Source organism: Pipistrellus hanaki (genome assembly GCF_964339955.1).
Source record: "Pipistrellus hanaki genome assembly, chromosome: 2".
NCBI lineage: Eukaryota > Metazoa > Chordata > Mammalia > Chiroptera > Vespertilionidae > Pipistrellus > Pipistrellus hanaki.
Window position 1 is genome coordinate 139997291 of NC_140504.1, and position 19952 is coordinate 140017242.

The following is a 19952-nucleotide window of genomic DNA, read 5'->3' on the forward strand; positions in this document are numbered from 1 at the left end:
ATGCAAAACACTGAATAACATATCTCATTGATAATCAACCTAGTTTAAATGGCAACTGATTTCCTTAGTGTCACAAACTGGATTGATTTCATGGTTAGGGCTCTTCATGAAACAAGTAACTTATGATAGACAGCTAAGTATTTTCCTGCTATATTCATTGGTTAAAGTAAATATCTAACTTTAACATCAAATTTGCAATTTGGTGATATTCAGGGCCAGGCCTAAATTAATGTTAACGAGTTTGTTCTGAACAGAAGCCTTTCTTTTTCTTTTCTTTTTTTTCTTCTCCTGTGATCTCTACCCACTTTCATCTGTGCCTTCTATCCTTAAGAGTTCTCTACTTCTACTGTCTTTTCTATCAACATCTGCTCAAAGAATTTGCTAACCATATTCACACCAAGATATGAAAACTTAAAACTAGAATAATAATTAAATTTTACCTCCAGTACTAACTCTGATGGCTACCTAGAGAATCTTCCCCATTGTGAGATTTCTGTGGTTAAGGGGAGGCGGGGAGATGGTAACCCTGCTGTGGTTAATGAGGCTTGCCAAGGGAGATGTAAGGTGGTGTGGAGAATACAGTAGCTGTGAGGCAGCATGGTGGGGCCAAGATGGTAGACTTTGAAGTTGGACTGATTTGGCTCAAATCTATTTCTATTATTTATCAGCTGTGTGACCTTGACCAAGTTATTTAATCTCTCTGGGCCTCAGATTTTTTTAAATCAAGTATTAACTTGAAACCATGAGATATTATAATACCACTTCTGTTTATGAATATCACACACACACACACACACACACACACACACACACACGCACACACCCACAAAGGGGATGAAATGAAAAACCTGAAAACTCCATTTGCAGCAAAACCAGGGGACTGAGATAATATGCACACTCCCAAAATATGCTGAGAAAAGCAGATGATATTGACTGAAGTGAATAGCACAACGTCAGAAAGCATCAGCAAAACCAAACTTCCTAAAGGTGGGGAGCACGCCCTGAAGAACATAACCTTTATAAAGCCCTTCCACAAAACAGATGCTACAGGACCTGGGGAAGACAGAAGCTTCCCAGAAGGAAGTACAAGAAAGAAGCACAGATAATAGCTAAATGGCTCATGGCGACAGGTTTCAGAAAATGCAAAAAATCTGTCTTGAGGTGAAGGATTTACTCTGAAGTGTGTGTGTACCACTGGGAGTAGGTACAGGGGAAGGAGAGTTAGGAGTTGTGAGCAGGGCTCGCTGTAGAAATCCCCCTGGACTAGGCTTGGTTCAGAGAAGTAGGGCTGTATCTGGGAGCCATTTGAGAAGGAAACGGGTAATGCTGAAATGGAGCCTTTAGGTTTTGAGATTTGAAAGGCATGGCCCTTTGGCTTCTCTCCACAGCATCCTTGTTGGGCTATGCACTACTAAGTAACTACAAGCATGTGGCACAGAATAAACAGAAAGATACAACAAGGTATAATGTAGGTAAAAGCAGCAAAAATTAGAATGCGCACATAAAAATATCACCTCTAGGAAGGAAGATCAAAAAGCAAAATATAAGAACTCAGAAAAAGGAAGAGATGGCAAGGTATTAAAAAGGACATGAATTGTGAGCTTGTAGAACACAGAAAAGAAGTCATAGGGAAAAATACTTTTTATAAAGCAAGATAAAATTGGGAGGAGCACAAAGAGATTCTACATTGTAGGAAACAAAGTACAGATAGAAATGAGAAAATCAAACAAATGGGACTGGAGATTAAGAACATATTTTAAAGGATTACAGCTAAATTATAGATAAAGAAGACAGCATTAGAGATTCAACATAATCATAAGAAGAATTTTTGAAGAAAACCACAACTATAAAATGGAACAAATATTCAGATATAATACATGAAAACTTTACTGAAGTAAAAACCAAAACAAAGCACAATAAAACTTGAATCCTTACAACAAATGGGCATACTATGTTCCAGGAAACATTTATCCAGAATGGCGAAAATGAAACCATATCTTAATAAAATCACTGTATTTAAAAAAGATTAAGAAAAACTCTTTTGGGCATGCTGTTAAAAAAAAAAATCAAGTCAATTAAAAGGAGGAAAAAAAAAAAGTTGACTTCCAACTTTTTTATTCTAACATTCGACACCTGAGGATGTAGTATCATATCCACAAGATAGTCAGGGAAATAGCGAAATAGCATACCAGTAAAGAATTTTTATCTAATGAAACTTAAGGTATAAAGTTGCCAACAAACAATTCTAAAAAGTCAAATATTCAGGAAATATTCCCATAAGCTCTTCTTGAAGAAACTAATAGAGGATAAACTTCAGCAACGAAGAAATGACTAAGAAAAGGACTCCCAAGACTGCCTCTATTTATTAGAAGGCAACGTGGGAACAGAACAGAATATAAATGCCAGGTGGACTCAGTGTAGGAATGGTACAACTACCAAAAAATAGGAGAAGAGGGAAAAAAGGAAGGAGACTGTGTTTGCTGATTAGCTCAGATGTAATAGCTGGGAGTTAAATAATACTATCCAAAAATTACAAATCCAACAAAAATACTATAAGAATATTTAATAGTAAAAAGGTAAATGCTAAAAAATGTAATTCTATTGACTAATAGTAGATGGTGAGGGAAAGGGAAGAAAAGGAAACATTGTTTATAGGAAAGAAGAGATACGTACAAAAAGAGAGGGTTAGTGGCATTGTAAATTTGTTATTTTAAAGTTAACCCTTATAATAAAAATACAAAACTTTCTAAATCTCAAAAGAACTACCTACAATAACAAAGCAAAAGAAACAAGCACACAGTAAAAGACTTAAAAAATTAAAATGAGAAAACAAAGTAATATGACATTAAATAAATCATCACATCAATAAATGTAAATAGACTTAACTTTGACATTCAAATTAAGAATTTTAGATTGGATCACAGAATAAATCAAACTCTTTACTCTTTACCTAAAGCATAGTGTTTCAAAGTAGGTGAAAATAAAAATATGGACAAAGATATACCAGACAAATGCAAACAAAAAGAAAGTTGAGAAAAGGGGCTTTGTCTTACTACCAGATAAGAAATTATACTAAAAATATTGTAAACCACACATCAAAGTTATTTTATAATTCTAAAAGGTGCAATACCCAATGAATAAATGGTTATATTTTCATAATATTAATAAATGCATTAAGATTCTATATTCATCAATATTCATAAAGCTATGACCACATAAAATAAAAGGTGAGATAAGTGGTAAGGCACTATCTTTACCTCTTAGTACATGACAGATTTTAATTGTATAAAAATAAATAAGGATATACAGGATATAAATAATAAACAGGAATGTCCACCTAACTGATATTAAATTCTATACCCTGAAATACCTTTGTAAGTGCTTTTCAAACACCATTTATTATGCTGTTTCAAAAATAGAAAGTGCAGATTAGTTACTATTATCACAATGCTATTAAGTTAGAAAACAAACAAAAAAAACCCTTCTAACTGGAAGTTTTTATTTTTAATTAAATCATTTGGGCCAATGGGAAAATGCACCTAAAAGTTATATAGTGTCTAGAAAAAAAACTGAAATGAAAATACTATATATCAAAATCTTTAGGATACACCTAAAGCAATACTCAGAAAATTTGTAGTTTCAATGCCATAAATAAAGAATTAAGTACTCATCTTCAGAAATTAGAAAAAGGATAAAATAAACCCAAAGAAAATAGGCTAATTAATGAATATAAATTCATACATTAATTGATGTATAGAAAAAATATAGATATAATTATACTGGCTTAAGAACAAAGATAGCAAAATATCTAATGCTGGAAAATTATATAGGGACCATAGAAATAGGAAAACTAAAGGAATTATTAGGGAATATTACATGAAGAAAATCTGGGTAATATATTTGAAAGCCTAGAAGAAAGTGATTACTTCATAGAAAAATATAAATTTCTAAAATTAATTTAAGGTGCAGTTGAAAATTAGAATAAATCCATTAACATTAAATTGGGAAAGTGAGGAGCTATCAATGAAAATGCCAACTTAAGTTTGGTTTTATCTAACTTTTGAGGGGAAAAAAAAGATAATTGTAAAGATATTTAAACTTCTATGTCACAGAAAACAATTAAACTTTAATGTTGTAGTTTGATAAAGATAATATAATAAGAGTAAAACCACAGACCAGTCAGTCATAGCTCATAAATATTGATACAATGATTCTACTTAAGTTTTTCTTCAAGAATCATAGAAATGTACACATGAAAGCTATGAATCTCATTAGCCAATGTTATCCCAATAAATGTAATTAAAAATAAGTAAATAAATAAATAAATATAAAGAAGAAAGAGAATGGTAGCAAATATAACAACATATTAACATTTACTCTAGGTGCTACATATAGAGATTATCTATAATGATAAAAGTGTAATATGCAAATCTACCAAATGGCCAAGCAGTGGAGCGACCTTCTGGACTACTATGCTATGACACCCACTGGTGTCAGGCCAGTCAAGATGGGTGCGATGCAATTGGTCAGGGGGCCCCACCATCGCTCCACAGAGGGAGGCCCGGGCGACTGGCCAGCAGGGCAATCGATTGGGAGAAGCTCCGCGATGCCCCAAAGAGGGAGGCCCAGGCTACCTGGCAGTGCCACTGCGGCTTGTGGGCGGGGCCTACCTCTGTGGGGACGATTTATCACAGGGCTCCTGGACTGCAAGAGGATGCAGGTCAGGCTGAGTGACCCTCCCCTCCCCAAGTGCACGAATTTTGGCCTCTAGTATATAAATATTTTTGAATGTTTGAAATATTTCCCAATTTATTTAAAAAAGCATATCTCTATTACAAAAATACTCAAGTTGCTCAACAAAATATTTAGCAATATTAAAAAATATGTAAAGTTTTAAAATTATACTCTTTCCAGAAATATTTTCTTTTAATAGAATCAGAAATTTGAGGTAATAGGTAGCAGAGATTTTGTTAAATGCAAGGAGAGGTTTTCTTTGAGTAAGGAGCAACCCTTGATATCATACCACATAAGTATGACTCCTCCTTTGTGTAACAATAGCCTATCTGGCATCATTCACATACTGTCTGATTATATATACTTTAAGCACTATTATTTTTACAGTAGCAGTGTTTCCTCCAAAGTTTACTTCTCACATTGAGATACACATACCCTTTGAGGCAGGTCGCATTGGGCAAGAGTACCCAAAATCACAGACTAAGTATGGCATATGTTTCAGGAGAATACATTTTTCTTGAAGGTTGGGGATGGGACTAGTTGACTCTGATAATTTATGCTTTATGCTAAAATAAGCATAGCCATATTATGGAGTAAAATTAAAGTTTTTCATAAATATAATTATAAAAACATGAGAAGTCAAAGTTGTGTGTGTGTGTGTGTGTGTGTATTATGGGGCCTCTTTACAATATTGTCCCAAATCCCAGGAGAAGCATATAATTTTAAACTGCTGTTAGGAATATTTTGGTGGATAAGTTTGAGAAACACTCTCATTCAGTATCTTAGGTATTGATTTTTGTATTTTAAATACAAACATTTATAACTTTTAAAACTATTATTAGATTACAACTATTTTATAAATAAGTTTTAATTTAAAACACTTGTGTGTTTTGTAAAGCACTCTAATGAGAAAAACACTTTAATTGTATTGCTAGATTATGCAAGAGGGATATTCAGTAATTATTTAATTGTTGTAGATAGTTGGGCTTGGCTTGGCTGTGACATTTGCCATTATGTTTGCTGTTTGTAATAATCATAAATTATCAAATAGCTCCCAATTTCCTGTAAAAGAAAAACTAAGATGATGCACAAAGTTCCTGGATAATCTTTAAAGGCTTTTCTTTTTCCTTACTTAACATAGTTATGAATTATAATTATTTTACATTTCTTGGAGATGATTATATATGTACAAAGATACAGATGGCAGATTTATTGCCCAAAAAATAATAAAGATCATATGGCTGACAAAGCTGTTCTATATATTTAAAAAAGGACTAATTATGCTTTACAAATGGTATTTAATTTTTTAGGACTCTAGATATAAATATTACATGTAATTAGATTTCTGGTGGGGAAAATTCATTCATTCAGAAATTATAGAACTGTTTGCAAGGCAGGTATAGTAGATCTCCAATAATGAATCAGACATAATCTGTCTTACCAGAGTTTGTAATAAATAAGGAAAGGTAAGCAATATACAATTAGTAATATTATATAAAAGATAAATCATGAAAGGTAAGCAATATACAATTAGTAATATTATATAAAAGATAAATCATGAAAAATCCCTAATCACATAAAATCCATATTATAAAAAATATATATATATAATAAATATTGAAAAAGGGTCTACGGATTGTATGAAAATTACTATGGAGGACTGAGGAAAAAGTGGGAGAGAAACCTGGAGGGGAAAAGAAAGTATGGCAATCACAAGCAGTAGAAATTTAAGTTCACTTGGACTTAAAGTGAACTTTAAGTTCTAGGAGATATCAAGGTGACTGAATACTTTATGTGTAACATGCACTTAGGGAGAACTGTTATGTGACTTGTAAATTCTCAGGTGGTTAGAAGGGGAAATGGCTTGAAAAATTATAGTTCAAAGGACTTTGTGAATTTAATTTATTAACTGATTTTCAAATTACAAATTTCTTTTTGTATATTCCCATTTCTCTTTAATATGAAAGTCATCAAATTCTCTAAGTTCTAAATTAAAGAAATAAATGATATCTGGAAATATTTGAGCATGTATATTCATTGGTGTAACAAATAAGATTCCTAATTGATTGGAAAAATGAGAGAACACTTATGTATTGTATTAATTAAATTTCAGGTTTAGGGATATTGAGATATGTGTTTGTGTGTGTGCATGCATGTATTTTTCAAATTATATAGATTAAAGGCTAATATGCAAATAAAAGGCTAATATGCAAAGTGTCCTATCAGGAGTTCGACCAGGAATTCAATCACTCGCTATGACATATGCTGAACACCAGGTGGCAGCATAGAACAAAGGAAGGCCCCGGTTGGCAGCCAGAAGGCCCCAATTGGACCTGATTGCCGACCAAGCCTAGGGACCCTACCCATGCATGAATTTTATGTTCCGGGCCTCTAGTAAAATATAATGTTTCACTCACCCTCTTGTATCCTTCGTTACTGGGAAATTAGTTATGGATAGAGAATGCTTATTTTAGGGATTACTATTGATATAGACAAGGAAGATTTTCTCATACTCAAACATTTATATGAACACATAAATGCGTAAGAGTAAGATTCTTTCTCTTTTTCTGTCTTTAATTTCCAGGCATAGATATTCTTCATCAACTAGGCCTCGGAGGCAAAGATGTAAGACACTCATCATCAGTGACTGCTGCACCATCATCATCTACACCGCTACCTCAGGGGGTCCATTTAACAGAATCAGGTGTCATTTTAACAAATGATGCTTACATTGAGTCACCACTCAGGAAAATTTTACCAGTTCACTTAGAACAGCCACTTACAATATTAATTGGGCTACAGTCACATAAAGTAAACAATGCATTTCTCTTCAGCATTAGAAGTAAAAATAGACTGCAATTAGGAGTTCAGTTATTACCTAAGAAAATAGTGGTACACCTTGGAGGAAAGCAGTCTATATTTTTCAACTATAGTGTTCATGATGAGAGATGGCACTCATTTGCCATCACTATTAGAAACCAACTGGTCTCAATGTTCGTGGAGTGTGGAAAGAAATCTTTTAGCAGAGAGACTCTTTTGGAACTCCAAACATTTGATTCTAAGAGTGTGTTCACCTTAGGAAGTATGAACAATGATTCTGTCCATTTTGAAGGAATAGTATGTCAGTTGGATATTATTCCTACTGCAGAAGCATCTGCTAACTATTGCAGATATATGAAACAGCAGTGCCGTTCTGGGACAAGCCTTCTTCCTACAACTATTGTACCTGCTAAGATACCAGAAAATGCTCCCTTGCCTAAACCATTTGGTGAACATATACTGTCAGGAGAGACACTTACCAAAGGCAGAAAGACTCCAAATATTATCAGCAATGAATCTGCAATAGCATATAAACAACAAGAACACCAGACATCAACTTCTCTTCACCCAGGGAATGTCTCTGATGTGGATCTTGAGAGCCAGGGGATTCAGGACAAAGAAATAATCACAGAGGAACATCCTCAGACAAATCTAAGCCCATCAATGACCCATTATCTCCTCAGGGAGGCAAGAACAGATACCCAGGAGAAATTTAGTTCTCTCTCAAATGTGTCCAGCAATTTAACACAACATAATGATAGAGTCACTGGGCTGATTCTGTTTAAGAAGATGTCATCTATTCTTCCACATAAAAAACAAGATGCAGTTATTAATGGCAAGAAGGCTATCACAACAGATCTACAAACTAATGAACTCATGGAACTGCAACAGATTTTAAATACAACCTTGTATAGCGTGACAGATGAGCCATCTGTGGATAATCACCTTGATCTAAGGAAGGAAAGTGAAGTCGATCCTGATGCTACTTATCCCATTGAAAATAGCTATGGAACTGAGCTTTATGACTACTATTACTATGATGAGGATCTTAATACAATGTTCAAAATGGAGAGTCTGAGAGGGCCCAAAGGGGACACTGGACCTCCCGTAAGTTTTTGTTTTTTTTTAAATGTCTTAATGTACTAACTTACCATATGTTTCAAAAAGAGTTCTCTAGATTGAACAATATATAACAGATCAGAAATGTCTCCAAATGTAACTTGGCTATGGTGATTGGGTTTTTGGTTGCTATAATATATCCAACCAGAATACAACCCTGGCTCAAATATTGCACTTTTTTGTGTGTGGTTTTTATTGGCAGGCTGAAAAGGTTACTTAATTCTGGTAAAGTGGTGTAAGCTATATGTTTTTCTTGTTCAGTTGAAATTCAACCAGGAATTCAACTGCTAAATATAGACCAGCAACCTTTATTTAAAAACAAAACCAAACCATACGCTTAATGCATAGTCATGTTAGGAGAAGGATATAAAAGTTATAGTTGACCAAAGAAAAATATATCAATTTAAAAACCTTTTATAATAGCACAACAGTGCCAAATGAATTAAAACAAAGTGCAAAATTTGTTTTAAATAGATAAATTTGTAGTGAAACATTGACTGGGAAAAAGAAAACCCTTATCATTCTAAATGTAATATTTTAATTGCCATGAAGAGTAACACATTTCATTTAATTTTTAATGATATAGTCATTTTCTATTTCTCCTATATAATAAAAGGCTAATATGCAAATTGACCAAACGCAGAATGACCAGTCACTGTGACATGCACTGACCACCAGGGAGCAGATGCCAGGCTCATGGCTGGCAAGTGCAGCGGAGGTGGCAGGAGCCTCTCCTGCCTCCTCTGCAGCACAAAGAACCCTTCAGGGATATGTCTGGGGGGAACTGGCCTAAATCAGCAGTTGGACATCCCCGTGAGGGGTCCTTGACTGTGAGAGGGCACAGACCAGGCTAAGGGACCTCCACCCTTACCTCCAGTGCATGGAGGTCATGCAGCGGGCCTCTAGTGGATTAATAAAAGCTCCATCTACTTACGACAAAAAACAATTTGTCAGCCCATCAATCCATTCAATGGAAAATCCAGCCAAGTCACTTCATAATGTATAAACAAAACTATAAGATAATAGACTGATTTTTTGAGCTCTGAAATTCTTTTGTTGTGTAGGTACAATTACAGATGTACATTTGAAAAAAAATTTAAATAATTTGAAACTTATTTAAAGCTATTTATAATAACATTAGAAACATTGTTTTTGCTTTTCATATTTGTACCTTAAATAATCAACCTATATGTCTTAAGAAATTAATTTTTTAATTGTAAGAAGACCTCAAAGTATTTATTTGATGAGAATAAAGTTTATGTATTTGGTTTAGTTCCAGAAACCACAGAATGTAGAATGGGAGAGGATGATGCCAATTGCTTAGCTTATTTTTCCTCTGTGGTTATTACTTGAAGTGATTTGTTAGGTATTGAGCAACCCCTATTATAATGAATATTTAAAGGTTTTAAAATAAAATTGAAATAGTATATTATTATAGAGAAATAAACTCTTCTGAGCTATGACAATTACCAACATAATGGGAAGTTCATGTTAAGCAAATGGTTATGGAAACAATTCTTCAGAAAAAGTCAGTATGATGAGATGAACATTAATCTTTTCTATAAAACCCAAAATAAGTCATTTCAACATTGGTAATTGAAACAATAATACTCAACAGATATGTAGTCTCCACTATGGGCAAAGCAGGAACAGAGAGTATGCATAACATAGTCACTGCTCAAAAGGGACTTAGATTTTAATAATGGGTCTATAAGAAGTACATTCATAACTACATCTCATAGTAAAGTAAGATAAATGCCACTGAGAGATACAAACTAAATGTATGGGATACATACAGTCAAAGATAAGGAAAATATTTTTGAGAGTATCTCTATGAAAGTTCACTTAAGGCTGAGCTATTCAGGATAAGTTCTTGTGGACAAACTTAGTTATAAACTAGGCTTCGAAGAATAGATAGACTTTGGTAAGTGAAAGGGACTAGTATATTTTTATATAGGAAAAAAAGAGCTATCATTTATTGAGTTTTTATCTTGTGGCTGACACTTTGCATACCCTTTCCATTCATTATCTTATATTAAAATAACTTTGTAAAGTTGGTATTCTCATTTTTTTAGGTGAATAAACTAAAGTACCAAGCAGTTAATATACTTGCCCATCCCACATTATTAATAACTAGATGCCTGGTGCACAAAATCTGTAGAAGGGGGTGTGTCCCTTAGCCCGGCCTGTACCCTCTTCAATCTGGGACCCCTTGGGGGATGTCTGACTGCCGGTTTAACCCAATCTCGCAGGGATTGGGCCTAAATTGGCAGTTGGACATCCCTCTCACAATCCGGGACTATTGGCTTCTAACTGTTCACCTGCCTACCTGCCTGATCTCCCCCTAACTGCTCCCCTCCCAGCCTGATTGATGCCTAACTGTTCCCCTGCTGATATAATCACCCCCAACTGCCCTCCCCTGCCATGACCCGCCTCCTCTGCCAGGACCCACCCTCTCTGCGTGAGGTGACAGAGACACCTGGACCGGCCTCCTCCATGCTGTGGGACCCCCAGGCCTCACCACACAGAGTGGCCACCAGGCCCTGCCTCTACTGTGTGCATGGCCATCTTATGATGGCTATCTTGTGACGATGTGAGCGTGTGACACCACTAGGTTATAATTAGTATAGATTGATAGAGCCAGGTTTTCTGCCTCAAACCCTTTTATAATGCTAGGCTGAATAATGTTAGACAAATACAAGGCCCAACCTATATTTCAGGTTGTGGAGAGTTTTCATTGTCAAACTGATAATTCTAACTTCCTCTTCTCAATAGTGAATTTTGTAGGCTTCTAAGTAGACATTACTAGGAATTCAGTCTGATAGCAGTGTTTAGACAGAAAATTTCTGTTATCTTGATGTTACAAGACTAGAACATTAGGGTGATAGCAGTGAAAATGCAAAAGAAAGGTAGGATTTAAGTGATATTTTAAAGGAAAGTTCAACTTTGAGTATCCTATTCCAGCATAGTGTAGAAGACTAAAGGCAGATTTTAGAAAGCAAAGGATAGATTGAATGGTGGTAAAATGATGAACTTTGTAGGACTGTTCTACTGTTTCTCCACGTGGATGTTACTGTGAAGTCTGAGGGCAGCCTGATTTCCTACTCAGAGGTGACCATTTCTTCCTCTGTATCCCCATGTAGTTATTTACTTTTCTTTGAAGTTCAATAAGCCTATTAGGTCCTGTGTCAGTTTTTTCTGGTACACTTTGATGTGAAGATTATTTTTCTTTATAGTAGAAAAGTCTCCCCTTATGTTTTCAAGCATTTTCCTTTTGCATTTTTCTATGTTCTTCTACAGCAGTGTTTCCCAAAGTTTTGACATATGTGTACCCCTTCTATAATTTTTGTAATGCTGAGTACCCCTCGTACTCATGAGAATGTAGAATTAGGCGCAGCTAAGCACGGTGCAGTGCATATCCCCACCAAACTCCGGTGCAATACGTACCCCCACCAAACTCTTCCCATACCCCTGGGGGTATGCATTCCACACTTTGGGAAACACTGTTCTACAGTAAAACCACTATGCATATGTTGAGTGTCCTTTGTAATGGAAGTATTTATCTTCTCTATAATCATGTTTATCTGTTGCTTTCTTATTTCATTCTGTGTGGATTCAGTTATCCTGCATCCATATTTCTTTATTCTTTTTTTTTTTTTTTTCCAGTTCTTTTTCATCAGTTTTTATTGCCTCTGACATGGCTTTCATCTGTAACTAGAGGCCCGGTGCACGAATTTGTGCATGGGTGGAGTCCAGCCAGCCCCCCATGTTTGAGGCCAATCGGACTGGCCAGGGGGAGGGGAAGCCAGAGGTTGGCTGGCCAGCCCTGCCCCCCTGGTCAAACTCCTGGTTGAGGGGACAATTTGCATATTAGCCTTTTATTATATAGGATGGTCTCTTTTTATTCTTTCTTAAGCTCTTCTGGTTCACATTTCATTACCGTGGTTTTACTTTTATCTCTTGTAACTTTCCTTTAAGCTCTTCTTTTAGAGAAAATTGACATTTCTAAATTCTTTGAATCTCTAGTGAACTATATGCCTGAACCCTTTCTCTATTGCATAGAGCAATTCCTCCCATGAATGTTTTTCCTCCACTTTTAATTTATGTTTCTGTCCTCACACTTCCCCTCACCTTGATATCTATGCATAAGGCTTGTTCTGGGTTCTTCCTAGTTATTAGTCATTTTAAAAATGAAGATTACTGTATCTGAGCTGCTATTTGTTTTAGAATAGTATAGGTACATGTGAAAGGAAGTAATGTGGAATGGTGCACAAATTCAAATTTAAATGCCATCTTATATTTAGTTTGTCCTCTACCAGAAACACATCCTCCCTCATTTCATGTGCAATTTGTTGTGAATCTCTTTGTATCACAGGCTCTCTGGGGAGAAATGTGATGATTTCTGCTCTTGTCTTTTAGCTCCTAGAAACCTCCTGAGGTTAGGAGATTTGGTTGTAAATCATAAACATGACATGTTCTTCCAGTTAATTTGTACCTTCTTTACTTTTGGCTGTTTGGAACTGGGTCTTTACTGAGTTATGAATTATATATCTCCTGTGGGTTTCCCATTCCTTTAAAACTCATCATTGTAGTCAAAGGATTGTTGGAATGAACTTTTAGGACTGATATACTTTTAGACATCTGTAGCCTGCCCAAGATTTGAGGTCTAAGAAGGTTTTCTGCTTGTTTTATGTTTTTGGTCATCTCTCAACATCTTTTCTTACACCAATGTTTCTCAGTATTTGGAAGATAATCTTCATATTTTGTGGTTTGTGGTTGTGGTTCCTTTCTCATTTTATTGGAGATGATGTTTTCATCTTTTGATATTTTTTTTGTTGTTTTCAGTGGGTTTTGAGGGAGGGAGGAAGGGTAGTTTAAAAATCTTCTTTCTTTACATCTTTAATGTAAATTCTCTAGTGATTTTTTAAAACATAAACCAGATCATGTCATTTATCTGCCTTATCTCTTCAGTGGCTAAAAAATGAAGTACTTAGAATAAATCAAAGACTCTTTTTCATATCCTGGCTAGTGTGGCTCCAGTTGGTTGGGCATTGTCCTATGCACTGAAAGGTGGAAGGTGTGATTCGCGGTCAGGTCACATGCCTGGGTTTCAGGCAGCAGCTCTGGTCAGGGTGTGCAGGAGGCAGCTGATCAATGTTTCATTCACATTGATGTGATCTGGCCCCTGCTTACCTAAGCAACCTCATCTTTGTTCCATTTTTTCTTACTTTCACTATAGCTTTCTTTCAGTTTTTTAATAAGGCTATTTTTGTTGTTGTTGTTGTTTTGTTTTGCTTTAATTATATCTTTATTCATTTTATCTCTATATTGTAGAATATTATTTTATCCTATTCATCTTTTAGGTCTAACTTAATACTTCCTCAGAGAAACTTTCTCTGGTACCACAATATAAATTAGATGCATTATGTCAATCTCTCACTTGGTTGCTTTTTTTTCCCCCTTCTTCATAGCTATGTAAACTGTATAATTATGTGTTTATCTGTTAATATGACTTTTTATCTAGACTGTCAGCTCAGGAGCACTTGATGCTTACTAATGTTTATTGAGTGAATAAATGAATTTAAAAAGGAATTTGAGATGCAGAACAAGAAATTTTAGATGCAGAACTTCTAAGATTAATTGACCAGGCATTGCTATCTCTTGGAAGTATTGGTGTAGTGAATAAATTGCCTTACTGTAATATTACCCTAGTAATAATAATAATATTATAAGTATACTAAGTGCTTGCTATGCCTCATACATACTCTATAGTTTACTGGTTAACTACTATATATCAAACATAGTCACTGGTATTTTATATAAAAATATTTAATGCTCACAATAACCCTGATATGTAGTTTTTATTATCAATATTTTAAAGATGAGGAAACTAAGGTTAAGAAAGTGCAATGGACGTGTCCAAGGCCATTTAGCTAATAAATAATTGAGGCATAATTTGAATCTAGGTTGAATGATTGCAAAACCATTGCTCTTTTAATTGAATTATACTTTCTCTTAATAATCAGTAATCTGAAATATAAAGTGCTTTTTCTAATATGTAACTTTATTTATAGAAAATAATTTATTCTCCTCCAAAAAGTCATGCCATATAAAATTACTTTGCTTCTATGGCCTCTAGAAAGTGCCCATTTATAACTAGGTCTCAAAGATTTGGAAGTGAAAATTGTGAAGATAAGTTAAAATCTATTTTATCTAGTGCTTATTAAACAACTCAAGTATTTTAATCACAATATAAAATGTACTTTTACTCTCCAATATCTATTATTAAATTCTATGTCAACTGCCTTTACAATATGAATGAATTGCATTTACTTTTGTCACAAAGTAGTGTGATAAGGCAATAAACCAAAGTACAGTAAGATATTTGTTTTATTTTCCACTTCATTTTTCATTTCTTAATTCTTATTTTGGGGGATACCAATTCAAATCAACAGCTTTTAACTTCTGATTATAATAGTAGAACCAGAATTAATTTGAAAAGAATTTTAATTTTTAAAAAATGAATTTTTTTGGTGGGAGCTAGTCATCTAATAATAGCTCTTAAGACATTTGAATGGCTCAGGAAGGAGAATTTCCTCAGTTTGGAATTGACTATAAATAATACTTCTACCTCTACATTATGAATTGCATGAGAGACTTTTTTTCAAGTTAGGGTGTACGAAAAGAAAAAAAATTAAATTAAAGGAAAACAGACAGTTTAACATATATAAAGAGCATTAGAAAACTGAAAAGTGACTGTAATATCAATAAAGAAGCAAGTTTCAAAGAGAAAAATCTACATAAAAAGAGGAACATTAGGTCATGCTACTTGCTAATGTTAAAGGTAAAGCTAGTATTTTAGCATTGATATGTCTAATTTTAAAGCTCATACTATTTTTATTGCAATAATGAATGGTTATAAAACAAAAAATGTGTATGGTCCATAGACACCAAGAATAATGCCATTTCAGCAGAGTGCTCAGTAACAATGAAATGAATGAACAGATGAATATGTACTAACCACATCCAATTAACATTTATTCTTCCAAAATTGATTATTAAAGTAAGTAAAAAAGATGACTTAAGGCAGTGGTCGGCAAACTCATTAGTCAACAGAGCCAAATATCAATAGTACAATGATTGAAATTTCTTTTGAGAGCCAAATTTTTTTAACTTAAACTATATAGGTAGATACATTGTTATTAACTTAATTAGGATACTCCTAAATTGGCCTTTGCTAAAAACTCAAGAGGCCAAAGAGCCACATGTGGCTTGTGAGCCGCAGTTTGCCGGCCACTGACCTAAGGCATTATATGAGAAAACAAAGAAGTAATTTCCCATTTTATACATTTAATCACATTTAAAGAATCCAGAGCACTTAAAAATTCTATCAGTTTTTGCTTCCATACTTTGTTTCACAAACCATTTAACTCTATCAGTGACCTCCTGGTATGCTGTGCTTTGTGTAAGGCAGATTTATTGCCGAATAATCCTAGAAGTATCTCATTATAACAATTTAACACATTACACATGTCCTTAGTGTAAGTCTTTTAAAGGAACGTAAAATGGTCAGTGCTTTAATTTCTCATGGCAAGCTTCTTTTGAAACGTGTTTGGAAAAACCTGTCATTGTTGGTCTCCAAACCCCAGATTGAATTCCTCTTTCAGTAGTAAAAGTAAATTTAGGTAAAAAACTCACCCACAAAACTACTAGTTATGGTCCCTGTAAAAAAAACAAATACAGCGCCTGTAACCATAAGTCGTAGACTTCCTGATGCCATTTCTGGCCAGATTAAAGGGGACACTTGAGTTTCAACTCTCAGCCCTGCTGAGTAGGGTTGAGGGGGATTCATGTTACTTTGAAATCATCATCAGCTCGTAACTGGGGACTGAAAAAGAGCCCTAAGTTGAGATTGTTAATGGAACGTGTGAGAAAAGACGTATCTATTATGCCTAATGTCTTGGCCTTTGTGTTCCCAGGGTCCACCTGGTCCAGCAGGCATCCCAGGCCCCTCAGGAAAGAGAGGCCCGCGGGTGAGTAGATGGCTTCCAGTCCCCACATGCTGTTGGAATTAATAACTTTCCAGTACGTTTTTTCCTAGTATTGTACAGTATGTACTTCCCTTGGAAACCTGCCTGGGTCTTCAAACTTAGCCGTACCTTTGCCAACTGGAGAGATGCTTAGGAACACGTGTGGCTTGTTTATCTGAGTATAAACGCCCAGCCAAAGCACTTTCTGCGCACGTGCCCAAGAAAGGTGGTCACATTCGTAGATTAGTGGCTGTTCGGGTGCTACTTGCAAAGTTACTCTCAATTATAAAGCAATCTCACCTGTAGTTGACAGTCCAAGATGGAGCTCCCTTACTTTGAGAAATGAAGAGGAGTGGGCTGCCTTAAAATAGTGCATTCCTGGATTACATAGTGGAAAATACTGGAGCTATTGACTAGAAAAATCGCTGTCCTGAGGAAAAATGCGGCCTTAAGGATCAGCGGTGGTTTCTGACATTACACAGGTCCAACCAAAGATGCATTGCTCTGTTAGAATTAGTTTCTTTCAAACTGAAAAACAAATGTGGGCTTTTACTGACGGAAATTCTTCAAAGAGCAGAAAAAGAAGCATGTCTGTGTTACAAAGACAAATGCAAATGGCCGTATAGAATTCACTTTCTTTCTAGCCTGATTTTTATCCTAAACACAATGTTAAGAAAAATCACCCTAAATATTACATTAAGTTACCCACATTCACATCAAACTCTTGTCCGTATGAGGGGAGATGAAGGCTCACTGGGCTCCAGCGGTTACTTACTGTTTCTCTGCCCTCGATGACCTATCTCACTCCTCCCAGAATGACTTCTAAAACCTGCTTACTGTCTCCTGCCTGGAAACCATTCCGCCTTCCTCGTTTTCTGTCAGGAGAAGCTGGATTCGCTTCTGTGAGGGACCCAGAATTGTATCCTCTCTCCACTACGAAGACTGTTCCCCCACACCATGACCTTCAGTTTCTGAATTCCCATCTTCCTTATGTTACAGCACTTTCCTTCCCTAATTTCCATCTTTCCCCCCCATTTATTTGTCCAACCCTCTTCCTTTAAGGAGGGAACAGTATTTCTCTTCTCAAGGCTAACAATTACATTTGTGTTCCTAATTTTGTCTCCACTCAGTTATTTAACTTAAAACTTGTGACTGTACATTTCTTCTCTCCATAGGTTTTATTTCATTTGACAATGGCCAACAAATTCTCCTAGTTTTTAAAAATGCCAAACTTTCACTGATATTCATTTTTTCTAAAGTTATTGTCCTGGCTCCCTTTTGTGCTACTAAGCTTTGTGAAATAATAGTTCATATCCATTGCTTTTATGTCTACAACAACTCATTTGTTACTCCCCACAAATTTTTCTACCTACTTTATCAAAATTTATTTTTTTGCAGGTTATAAATGGCATGTGTCATGAAATCTAATCTTTTTTTTCTTTTAATGTCAGTCTTATACATATGACTTCAATATTTGCATTGCTGACAGAAATTCTTTAATGCTCTTTTTAATTCAGAATTGGAAAGACAGATAAATAAATATTTATTAACTATATATTATGTGCTAAGTAGAGATATGGCTGAAGAGCACAGGTGGATAGCAAACCCAAATGAATATGGGAGGCCTAGAGATCTGGAAGCCTTTGTGGAGCGAATCGTAGATCATCTTATTGGTTAAGTTTTCTCATTTCTAAGGGCGAGTAAAAATAACCTCCTTGTGGGGTTGTTGTAAGAATTAGAAATAAGAAATATAAAGTGTTAATACAATTACTTGTACATAGTACGTACTCAGTAAATAGAAGTAATTATTAAATTCAGACTAGCAAACATCTATTGGAAGGCTAATATGTGCTAAGTACTACATTGATAATATTTATTGATAGAACAGTCTCTTTTCAAATAATTCACAATCCTAGAACTAATCAGCACGCTTCATAAGGTAGTTAAAATGGGAATAAAATATTTAAGTAACAGATTGGTACAGTATAAGAAATGTTTCAAAGCAACATATAATTAATTGAAAATGAATTTTACATACAGCGGTTTCTATGGAAGTTAGTTGGAGAGAGAATCACTTCCTGCTGGTGTAGCCAGGATTTAAAAGTGAGGTGGGAGCTCAAAAGGATTTGGGTAGGTAGGTGTAGGGGGAAAGATTAAATGAAGTAACTCTTTAAGGCATATAAGGCATATGTAATAGCACAAGCAAAAACCTAGGTGCACAAAGAGTTAACATGTGTTGAGAGGAAAGTAATAAAACAATTGAACTTTGTTATTTTTAGGCTTCTTACTCTGCAGGGCTTTTAGAAATAGCTCTAAGCAATATGGCTGTAGATAGGGTAGGTACCTGAGGGAGATAAACACCTCAAGGCAATGTTCTGAAGCAAAAGATAGAAAGGACACTTCTGTAATTAGTGTAGCTCAGACAAAAATATTCAAGTTCTCAGAAAATATAACAGACTTTGTAAAAAAAAATGAAATATTCATTTTAATGAAATTATAGTTTGGAATATTATTTGAATGTTAGAATAAACACTGCCTGTTATTTATATCTGGTTTATATCTGGATTTATCCTAAGCATAATCTGACTCTCTTACTATTTTCAGGGCATACCAGGACCACATGGGAATCCTGGGTTGCCTGGATTACCAGGTCCAAAGGTGAGTGATTACTAGTGAGTATTACATGATTTTCTTGACATTTCAGATAGTCCTTAACTTTCAAAGACAATCTTGGGACAATGAGGATCTCTGTTATGTCCAGAGCATGATATTTGGTTCTTTAACAGGATTATCTTAGTTTAGCAGACAGCTAGATTCCTCCAAAGGCCCACTGCACTTGAACTCACCTGGTTAGTGATAAAGTCAGGAGTGGACCTGCTTTGACATTACGAAGTCTTTATTGTCAAAATATGATGGCAATATGTTGAAACCTTTGAAATATACAGATTTGGAGTTGAGTGATTTACCTTAAATCAAGGCCATTTTAATGTGGTAATAAATACTGAGGAAATAAAATATTATTCATGTCCCTGTTCCTTACTTCCCTAATATTTTCACTTGAAAAAAGATCTGTGAGGATACTTTGATAGGTGATTGAATTTTTATGAAAACAACTAACCTGAAAGCCTATCTATCACACTGTTATCTATCAGACTACTATCAGGATAGTAGTAGGAGCATAGAAAAAAGGGAATATTTCAGGCTGTTACCCTGAGAGGAAGTATGGGGATAGAGATCTAACTATATGTT

The 19952-nt window shown here is 35.0% G+C and overlaps 1 protein-coding gene across 6 annotated transcripts in view; it reads left to right on the forward strand.

Annotated features, from left to right (window-relative positions):
- Positions 1–19952, forward strand: part of COL24A1 (collagen type XXIV alpha 1 chain) — a 294053-nt gene that overhangs the window by 22531 nt on the left and 251570 nt on the right. For all 6 annotated transcript variants that reach the window (XM_084874405.1, XM_084874404.1, XM_084874403.1 and 3 more), the window contains exons 4-6: positions 7319–8661; positions 16653–16706; positions 19308–19361. In XM_084874405.1, the coding sequence (XP_084730531.1) occupies positions 7319–8661; positions 16653–16706; positions 19308–19361 (1451 nt within the window). The remainder of the gene's footprint in view (positions 1–7318; positions 8662–16652; positions 16707–19307; positions 19362–19952) is intronic.